We start from the raw sequence: 11186 nt of genomic DNA on the forward strand, positions 1-11186 counted from the left end.
AATCCTAGCTATTCAGGAGGCTGAGATCTGAGGATCATGGTTCAAAGCCAGCCTGGGCACTAACACTAAAATCTATGAGACTCTTATCTCCAATTAATCACTAAAAAATGGGCCGTGGCTCCAGGGATAAGGCGGTAGCCTTGAGCTGAGGAATTCAGGGACAGCACTCAGGGCGAGAGTTGAAGCCCCAGCCCCATGATACACACACACACACACACACACACACACACACACACACACACACACACACACAAAAGCACAAGGGAAAGTGTATAAAATATTGTTGATCTCACGATTCAGTCCTTTCATGGATTTTGAGTATTTCATTCTTAATTTTTTATTTTCAACTGAGTATTGGAAACAAATATTTGATTATCCTTCAAGTTCTTTATTTTGCTTCAGATTTCTCTAGAGCCAATTAGAGGTGCATTACTAAGCAGTAAGAAGGGAATTTCTTTATTCTAGGAAACATATACAGTGAATCATGTTCAATCAATATGAATTATCACTATCCCGGGCTTCATCTGAGAAGTGACCAAATGCATTTAAAACATCACAATGGGGATTTTAATCTAAGGGCACTGATATTGGAGGATCCACAAATATCCTGAAGCAGTATGCAAAGAGAATATACCTTTATCTGTATCTAAAAAGCATATTTTCTAGGGAAAGCTGCCATGAGATTTGCAACTAACTACAGGACCAAAATAATTCAAAACCATGGAAATAAATAAAAAGGATGTAGTGAGATGGACAGATCTGGAACTCAAAACAAGCAAAGACATGAAACCAGCAACATGCAAGGAAAGAAGTTTTGAGGGGAACCTGGAAGAAGGGGCTCATTGAGATGCACACAGAGAGACTTCACAGATGGGATGCATAACCAAAGAGGGTTGGAAATATTGGATTTCAGGGGGAACACACTGAATTCTCCCCTATCCTTGTAGCTTACTTTCAACCAATAATTTTTGCCAATTGAATTAATTTTTCTTTGCCAGTTGTGGGGCTTCAACTCAGGGCCTGAGCACTGTCCTTGGACTTTTCTCAAGGCTAGAGCTCTACCCTTGAGCCACAGCACCACTTCTATGTATGTGGTGCCAAGTAATCGAACTTGGGTCTTCATGCATGCTAGGCAAGCACTCTACCACTAGGCCAAACTCCCTGCCCTCAATTTAATTAATTTTTTTTTTAAGAAATCTGATGCAGGAGCTCACTATAGAGCCCAGGCCAGATTCAAGCTTGAGATCCTTCTGCCATATCTTCCCTAGTGCTGGAATTACAATGGTGTGCCTTTGTGACCAGATGATCAATGGTTAGCTTAGATGTTAAAGAATGTGCACTCAGAGTTCTTTCAAGGTCTCACCAATCAGATTTGCTCCCTCCTTTCAATACTAAATTACTAGTCATTTATAAAGTGATAATGATTTAAAAAAATGGGTCTTTGATGCTAAATCCCTGACTTGATAAAATTAAATGTTAGTAATAAAACTCCAGATTCTACAATTTTGTCTGGTTTGTTGTTCTATGTTGTTAAAATTGGAAAATATTGCTTTAAAATAAAGAGCTCCTTAGTCTTTAGGGTCACAGCATTCAGACTCTTCATAAATCATGGTTTGACTGATCTATATATTGGCCAAAACTAAGGAATATTTGAAAAGAATAATTTAAGATACTTTTTTTGTTGGTCATGGGGCTTGAACTCAGGGCCTGGGCATTGTCCCTGAGCTTTTTCGCTCAAGGTTAGGGCTCTACCACTTTCAGTCACAGTGCCACTTCCAGTTTTCATGTAGTTAATTGGAGAGAAGAGTCTCACGGAATTTTCTGCCTAGGCTATCTTCAAACTAAGATCCTTAGATCTCAATAGCTAGGATTATAGGCATGAGCCATCGACACCGGCCCATGTAGGGTATTTTAATTATTCACTTACCTGTTTACATAGTTATTGTTTACTTTTTTATTTACTTGTCTTATTTATTCATTTTTGTACGAAATTTATTTACTTTTTTTGCCAGTCCTGGGGCTTGAACTCAGAGCCTAGGCACTGTCCTTGGATACTTTTTGATCAAGGCTAACGCTCTGCCATTTGAGCCACAGCACCACTTCTGGCTTTTTCTATGTATGTGGCACCGAGGAATCAAACCCAAGGCTTCATGCATGTAGGGCGAGCACTCCACCACAGGATATTCTCCTGATCCCTATTTACTCATTTTTTCTTAATAGTAAATATACATAGCTACACAGAAGAACAAAGAAACAAAACCTTAACTATCAGACAGACCTCCCCTACAACCACTGTGCATACATGCTTCCAGAAGTATAGGATGGGTGTGGACACTACAAGGTATATACTCACCCAAGCTGTCTTCCAAAACATATGGAATGGTATGAGGCCATCTATATTCTTCTCCAATGATGGAATTTCTATCTTGTGGCTGTCAACAAAAATTAATGTTAAAACTCCAGTTAAATGAGTTAGGCAAAAGCAATCAATAGTGCACGCAGAAATAGATGCAGCTTACTGCTCTCTCAGTCAGCCCAAACTATGTGTATACCCCTTACTTCTATCTAGAAAGAAATGACTGGTTTCTATCATTAATTTTCTTGATAAATGTGAAGGAGGAATCATGCAAAAAAGCAAAATGTTATTGGAAACCTAGCTATAAATATTGGTAGATTTTTAGAAATAAAAACACTATTAAAAATAACCATCATTGGGGCCGGGAGTTTGGCCTAGTGGTAGAGTGCTTGCATAGCATGCACGGAGGCCCGGGTTTGATTCCTTGGTACCACATACATAGAAGGAAAAAAAAAAGCCAGAAGTGGTGCTGTGGCTCAAGTGGTAGAGCTCTAGCCTTGAAAAAGCCCAAGGACAGTGCTCAGGCCCTGAGTTCAAGCCCCAGGACTGGCAAAGAAAAAATAATAATAATAATAAGCATCATTATCAAGAACAGGAATCCCTTAAATAATAAATAATAGGATCTTCACCTTCATGAAGTTTAAATCTAATGGGGAAGGAAACAACATTAAAGAATATGAAATAGGTTAAATTTTACAAGGGGAGTTGTAGACAGGGCAGTAGGAAACGTGTGTGTAAATAAAGTAATCAGAACATGTCCTGTGGGACTCAGCAAACAGTAGCTGCTGTGGTTCCAAGCTCAATACGCTGTGTGGCTTGTGTATGCATTGGTTGGATTGGTGACATTCTGTTTTACAATGAAAATGTTCTACATTGCTCCAGGAATGAAAATCAAACAAATCCATAGGACTGAGACCTTTGTGGTGGGCAATTGTGGATTGAACCCCACAGAAATCCACGTGAGAAAAGATGATGACACTATGAGTCCTTTCGGGTATAATGTATTTATTGAGAACATGTACCACCATGATTCTGTGCCCACAGAGATGACTGGGCCTAGGAAAGTACAGGCTGACCATCCATTCTCAGCCACCCTGCGTTCAACTGCCTGTGATTTGTTGTACTATAGCAACTCACCCCAGCAAGATTGATATCTCCATCAAAGAGATCCAATCCCAAATCTAAGAGTAAAAATAAAATTTCATGTTAATAAGTCAACTTCAAACTCTCCACATAATAGATGGCTTTAGAAACATCCACAAACCTTCATTGATATCGAAGATGTCTTGATCGATTCCCCCATCTATATCTTTAACTAAAAAGAAAAAAGAGAGAGAGAGAAGAAAACCACTTTGGATAATATGTTTGTGAAAAGAGAATATCTTTATCAATTACATAATCAAAACAAGTAAGTTTCTTTTGCCACAGGTAAGTGATTGCTCAGTTCTGATTTAACACACCTCAATTGATTAGTTGATTGAGAACTTCCCATGAGCCTGGCTGAGGAGTAAAGAAAAGGCATATGCATATGTACTCTGTCCTAGCCCCACCCTCCTTTGAAAATCAAATGATTTCAGGAATCAGAAACTGGTCATTCTTTATATAATTAAGCATAGTTTAGAAGATCAAATGAATGATTAGCTACAAAATAGATGTCTAAACATGGTCAAACCACTCACTCATGCATACTACTTGCTACTGTAAAACTTTGGAACTGTCAAGCAAAATTCTTAAGTTCAACTTGGAAGTGCATTTTTAAGTTACAAGAAGAGATAGCCACTGTGAGCAGGTCTCTTTGAGTGCAATTAAACAAAAACAGACTGTATTCACCAGTCCATATGATTTCACACTACACAGCAAAACCAGGAATAGCAAAACCTTCTGGAGTGTCCACATGTCCATTCCTGCACTAGGACTCTCCCATGCCACCATTTAGTCTCCAGGTGAGGAAGCGAAAGAAGCCCCATGCGATCAAAGTTCAGTGCAATCACATCAATTCAGCATATGAAATTATGCACTAGGCTTGAATTAAATACATTCCAGGTTCTCTATGGTTTGATGGCCCACATAACCTTCCTTTTCTATAATTAGAAAAAAAAATCAAGATAGACTCACCAAAATTTTCTGGAGTTGGCTGGGAAACAAACACATTAAGAATATTATTATGATGCCCATGAGATAAATGGTTTCCCTGTTCCAATTTATAACCGTACATTTGTTTGCTTTTTCATTAATATTTATGCATTGTTTTTTGACATATATCTACTCTAGCTAAGATGATGGTTTTTTTACTTCATATGGAAACTGCAACTGCCTGCCAAAGGAACTTGAAGATAAAGGAAACAAGAAACCAACATTAAAAAAAACTTGACAAGCACTAGGCACGGCACTGGGGGCTCAACCAGTAATCATAGCTACGAAGGAGGCAGAGACCTGAGGATCTCAGTTTGAAGTCAACCCAGGTAGGAAAGTCTGTGCGATTCTTCCACTAAACTACAAAAAAAAAAAGCTGAGGAAGTGGTGCTGTAGCTCAAGTGGTAGAGAGATAGTCTTGAGCTGAAGAGCTCAGGGATTGTATCTGGGCCCAGAGTTCAAGCCCTGTGACCTAAAAATAAGTAAGTAAGTAAGTAAATAGCCTGAAATGGCACTGGGGCTCAAATGATAGAGCACTCACCTTGAGCAAAAGAAGCTCAAGGACAGCACCCAGGTCCAGAGTTCAAACACCAGGAGCAGCACAAACAACAAAGACAACTAAACTTGTCAAGAAAACAAGGTATAAAACACTTAAAATAAATATTTATTTTAAAATGAATTTATGAAGGATCTATAGAGTGATGTGAAAAAAATCTAAAAATGTAGTACCAATGTTGATATATTATTTAAATTAAATTAACAATTATTGTAAAAGAAATTTTACTCAAGATCTTGTCAATCACATTTTGCTTTCTTGCCTCTTCCAAGATTCTGCCTTCAAAGACAACATCAAATATGGAAGAATAAACTGTGGGTAGATTTTGTGAGTTTCAAAATTATGTTTTCTACCAAACAGTGATAGCTATTCCTTTAGTCCTATTTTCTAAAGAAAAATTGATTTCCCACAAATCAATGGGAAAGTCAGACTACAAGCTGAATGGGGGTGAGGGAGGAAACTGAGTCTGATAAATTTCTTAGCATAATCTAATTTTTTGAGATTTTATTAACATTGATTTTTATATCATATTTCAAATAACATGTTCAACAAACAAGTATTCAAAGGGGAATCTCTATATACAATCACTGGCACATAGATTTTAGAACATAGTTAAAATTAAGCTGAGGGCTTGTATGTCATAGATACATACTAATCTATGGAATAAAACACATAATCTAAATTTTTAAGAAAGCTGCTAGAACTAGTGAACAGTTGATGGGAGTTGTTACTGTCTTCACCAAAAAATGGTAATTCCTTGTGTTTAGATCTGTAAAATATGCTCAATACATGCTTTACATGATTATTGTAGGAGCTATATGATATGAGGAAACACATTATAAAATGAAATACTGTCACATGAGTGTAAAGTACAGTTATATTCAAGTACAACCTACATGCTGAAATAAAGCATTGCTTGCAGAGTTTAACAAGTTAGGGGAATGAGTTCATTAGACAGAAACCATCATTTCTGACTTCAGCAAATGCCTTGCTTGTCACTCATGATAACCACATATGGGCTCATATTCACAGAATGCCAGTACACCTGCAAAATAAAGTTTGTGGTGTGTGTTCCTAATTACAGTTTAAACAAAGATTAAGTGGTATTCACACATTATCAGCTCAATATAATAACTTGCTTTAAATCATAAATGGAAGTTTTCCCTTAGCTGCTTTGTAGAACATTGTCGAAAGATTAGATTAAGTTGATAAAGATACAGAAGGGAATCTCATGCTATAAAACTTAGCAAGTATTAACTGTGCTTTGGATGTTTGTAAGTCTTTTCATTCACAGCTCAAGTTAATCAAGCAGCAATCTGTGTTTTCTTTCAGCAGCAAAACTGAATGATTTTCAAAATTCCCATTCTCAAAAGAAATACCATGCATGAAGACCAGAGTTTGATTCCTCGGTACCATGCACATAGAAAAAAGCTGCAAGTGGTACTATGGCTCAAGTGATAGATCGCTGACCTTGAGAATGCCCAAGGACAGGGCTCAGGACCTGAGTCCAAGGCCCTAGGACTGGCAACAAAAGAAGAAATATCAAAAGAAAACATGTTACACTATAATGATTCTCGAAGACATGCCTGATTTTTGTCAGTATCTCCATGTCTCTCTCTAGCATGTCTCTCCTAGCTTATATCTTACCAATCCTTACTCACAAAAAAAGAAAACCAAAGCAAATAAAAGTCCCCAAAAACATTCATTTAAGATTAATGTTTTGAAATATATAAAAATGATCAAATAAATAATTATTCTTTAATGGTTAGCATGAAGTTCCCCTGCCTTTTCTAATTATTTTATGTTTATTATTTTCTTACCAGGCCAGAAACTAGAAGAAGGGTGCCAAAGAACAGAAACCCAGGCAGACACCACGAATCCATGTCCAGGCTTCCAGTTGAAATGTGAAAACTATGACATTCAGAGTAGAGTTGACGTTTTAACTGACAAACATCATAACGTTTAGCCTGTGATATCAGTGAACCATCTTGCAGGTCAGCTTGCTGCTGTAGCAACCCTCAATCAAGAAGTTAAAGTCCAGTATCTCTAACACACCTCCCTGGAGTTTCTCTTCTTTAAGAATCTTTCTATCCTATTCCAGTAATATTCTATAGCGAAGTTCCTTGGTAAAAGTTGTTATTGAAATGCATTTTCTAATGTATACAGATTGGTCCCCAAGACTATTAGGATATCAATTGAGCAAAAGAAATAACAAATTAATTTTTAATCTTATTTTAGTAATTATTCATATAGCCCTTCCTCGCATTCACACAGCTGTATGTTACTACAAATATATCCAGTTATGTACACTGTGTTTTACCATTCGTTGTTCATTTAATAAAATGTTTTGACTGCCTACAATTTTAGTTTATGATTAAATCTGTTGATGTAACTGGCTATGATGGTACATGACCATAATCCTCAACTTAGAAAGTTGAGTAACATAGATGGAGACCTTGTCTTTTTTGAAAAATCCATTTGTTTGCCTAGGAATCATTATATTTGAAATTCAGATGTAAAGGAACAAAATAATGACTTATCTCACAGCAAGTAAATATTGACAGTGTTAGGATGACGAGGGTAGAGAGGGTCACTGGTTTTCTAATAAATGTTGTTAATTTCTCCTCACTCCTAACTGTAGCATACTAACTCTGTCCCCATGTACTTGACATACAGAATAATAGTTTTGAAGTGTTCATTTATTTGCTGCATTTTTTTCCTCCCCTTTCTCCAGCTTGCTCTTTGCCTCACTCTGTGCTATATTCTATGCTACTCAAAAAGCTAGGAAAAAGGGCCAGGAGTTTGGCCTAGTGGTAGAGTGTTTGCCTAGCATGCAAGAAGGCCCTGGTTCAAGTCCTCAGTAACATATACATAGAAAAAAAGCCAGAAGTGGTATTGTGGCTCAAATGGTAGAGCTCTAGCCTTGAGAAAGCCCAAGGACAATGCTCAGGCCCTGAGTTCAAGCCCCAGAACTGGCAAAAAAAACAAACAAACAAACAAACAAACAAACAAAAACTAGGAAAAGACCAAGACATCAGTAGTAAGGAATCAATTACGTGACAAAATCCACTTGGATTTTTATAACATTCTTAGGCCATACAAAATTACTATATAAGCAGATGACTTCAGAATACCTATGAGTGTTTTATGTGTCTGCCCTGTCTTTATGTGTATTTGGGTATGTCTCTGTGTGTGTCTGAGTGTCTGCATGTGTGTCTATCTTGGGGCTTGAACTCACAGCCTGGGCACTGTTTCTGATCTGCTTTTTGCTCAAGTCTAGCACTCTACCAATTTGAGTCTCAGCTCCCTTTCTGGTGGCTAATTGGAGATAAGAGTCTCATAGACTTTCCTGCTACGGCTGGCTTTGGACTACAATCCTCAGATTTCAGCCTCCTGACTATCTAGGATTATAGGCGTGAGCCACCAGCACCTGGCTTTGTCCTGTCATTTATCAAATGATTTTGTAGGACTTATATGGAACTCAGCTTTTAAGTTCACCACTGCAGGCGAGGTAAAATGCTTCTTGAATATAGGCAGCCCATTCTCATTCTCTGAGGGTAGGATGAGACTTAAAAGGCAAGATTTATAATGGCTATCACCTGGCTAGAGCCACAGAAGAATAGAGCATATCTTAGGAAAATAACTGCTGTGAGGTCGAGTGGCACAGAAATATCAGAGAAGTCATCAATTCTGAAGAACCATTTGGGCATAAACAAATACTCTCCGTAGCAGATTTCCCAGGATGACAACCAAATGACCAGAGACTAACTTTCCAACATTACCTACAAAAATAGATGACACAAAGATCAGATGAGGGGAAAAGGAGAATGACAAAGGTGGTTAGGTTGATTGGAACATATTATAAATATGTAGAACTGTAACAATAAAATCTTCCTCTCTTTAACTAATGTAAGCTAATTGTATACCAACATATAATTGGCCTGTGTGTGTGTGTGTGTGTGTGTGTGTGTGTGTGTGTGTGTGTGTGTGTGTGTGTGTGGAGTCAGATGGGCTATTCCCAGTGTCTTGGGACTATTAAAATAAAGCACACATGCTGGGTGCTAGTAGCTCACACCAGTAAACCTAGCCAATCTGAGAATCATGGTTTGTAGCCAGTCTGGCAGGAAAATCCATGAGACGCTTATCTCCAATTAATCACCAAAGAGCTGGAAGTGGAGCTGTGGCTTACTGGCTTACTTAAGTGATAGAGTGCTAGCCTTCAGCATAAAAGTTCTAGGACAATGCTGGGGCCCTGAGTTCAAGTTCCAGGACCAGCACACACACACACACACACACACACACACACACACACACACACACTAATTATATGTTGGTATACAATTAGCTTACATTAGTTAAATAGAGGATTACATTTTCTACCTCCTATGTGCATGAGTACCTAAAATAATTACTGCTCTAAAAATAGAAAGTGAGAGAGCTTGTTTGGATGTTCTAGCAGGGGAGAAAAAAAAAAAAGAAAGTGAGCTGGCAGTGGTGGTTCATGCCTGTAATCCTAGCTACTCAGGAGTCTGAGGTCTGAGGATCGATAATCAAAGCATCCCTGCACAAAAGTCCATGAGACTCTTATCTCCAATTAACCACCAGAAAACCAGAAGTGGTGCTGTGGCTCAAGTAGTAGAATGCTAGACTTGAGCTGAAGAGCTCAGGGACAGCACTCAGGCCCCAGTGTTCAAGCTTCACAACCAACAACAACAAAGATAGACAGACAGACAGACAGACAGACAGACAGACAGACAGACAGACAGATGATAGAGTGAGTTCTTTTAATAAAACAAGCCCAGATTCTATACATTTGGTTTTATGAGCTGAAATGCCTGACTGCATCAATACATTGAGACAGGTAGCTGTTATTTGAAGTAAGGACAGTTGCAAACAGGAAGAACAGAAAGCAATATTTCCGCGGATATCAGAATCTATTTTAAACTATAATTACAGCATAAGGTCTGAACCAGACTAGAAATCTCATGGAAAACTGCAGCATGGCTGAATATATATATTCCTACAACAAATGAATGACATTCTATTTCATTCTTTTCTGAATTGTCATTGAGACTACTGCATTACGTACTCTTGTTTGGTCTAGCATACCGCCAGCCTCCATCTCTGTATCCTAACTCTAGAAAGTCTTGTTCATTAAGGCATTTGGAGTCTCTCTGTCCCAGTGTCTGAGATGATAGGACTTATGTGCTTGCTCTGGTGCCATTAGGAATAGGATTCTCAAAACTCCCCATAGAATATGAGTACATGCTATTACTGAGGATAGCAGACCATGAATGTAAAAAGCCTTTTAACAGAAATTGGCGTAGAGATTGCAACAAGAGATTTAAAAGACTTCCTGTTGTTCTTCTCACATGGCACATTTTCTTTACCTGAATCCCCCTTTAAGAAAAGAAAAAGTATATGAAAGTGATAGCCTGAATTTTCTAGTGCAGGCTCTTCATGAAGTTTTATATAAAGGTACAGGTATGTTAATGAATTAAAATAAATCTAGAAAATAAGGGAAAATTTCTTAAAGTCATTTTGTTTTTTAAAATCTATACAGCAATAAAAATAAAAATGCAGGAAAAAAAGAAAATAAGGGAAAGAAAGAATATGGATTAGAGAAACCCCTGGTCAATTGCGAGAATATAAATGCCCATTTAACTAAAGAACAAGAGATCAGGGTGTACTGCACCCACAAACTGACATGTTGAATTGAATTGTGCAACTATGTAAAGATAATAAATAATAGTAATTTTTAAGGAATAAAAGACAAAAAGAAAAATAAAACAAGGGAGCTCCTATGACATCTGCATTACTTGGCATTAATCTGATTAAATCACCTTTTTCACATAGATCTTCCAAATTTCTCCCTCGAACAGACTTTACACCACACTTTCAGGATTGTGATAATCGCTATATTAGTCAGAGTTCTACAGAGATAGCAGTTGAGATACAGAGAGAGAAAGAATGAAGCCGGGAGGTCATTGAAGGGATTGGCTCACGTGATTGTAGTCGTGGGCATATCCAAAATCTGGCAGAAGTGCAGCCGACTAGAGACCTAAGCAGGAGTTAAAGCTACAGCTAGAGTGCCTAGGCTGGCAGATACCTTCTTCCTTTAGGGATCTGTCTTTTTATCTC

The 11186-nt window shown here is 37.9% G+C and overlaps 1 protein-coding gene across 1 annotated transcript in view; it reads right to left on the reverse strand.

Annotated features, from left to right (window-relative positions):
• The window catches only part of Mep1b (meprin A subunit beta), a 24646-nt gene extending 17718 nt beyond the window's left edge, over nucleotides 1–6928 (reverse strand). Inside the window, exons 1-5 of the mRNA XM_090353581.1 lie at nucleotides 6866–6928; nucleotides 4472–4490; nucleotides 3621–3671; nucleotides 3494–3537; nucleotides 2354–2432 (exon numbers count right to left, since the gene is read on the reverse strand). Of these exons, the coding sequence (XP_090209707.1) occupies nucleotides 2354–2432; nucleotides 3494–3537; nucleotides 3621–3671; nucleotides 4472–4490; nucleotides 6866–6928 (256 nt within the window). The remainder of the gene's footprint in view (nucleotides 1–2353; nucleotides 2433–3493; nucleotides 3538–3620; nucleotides 3672–4471; nucleotides 4491–6865) is intronic.
• Nucleotides 6929–11186: the final 4258 nt, after the last annotated feature.

The sequence above is a fragment of the Megascapheus bottae genome, chromosome 19 (assembly GCF_031878675.1).
Source record: "Megascapheus bottae isolate mThoBot1 chromosome 19, mThoBot2.hap1, whole genome shotgun sequence".
NCBI classification, from domain to species: Eukaryota; Metazoa; Chordata; class Mammalia; order Rodentia; family Geomyidae; genus Megascapheus; species Megascapheus bottae.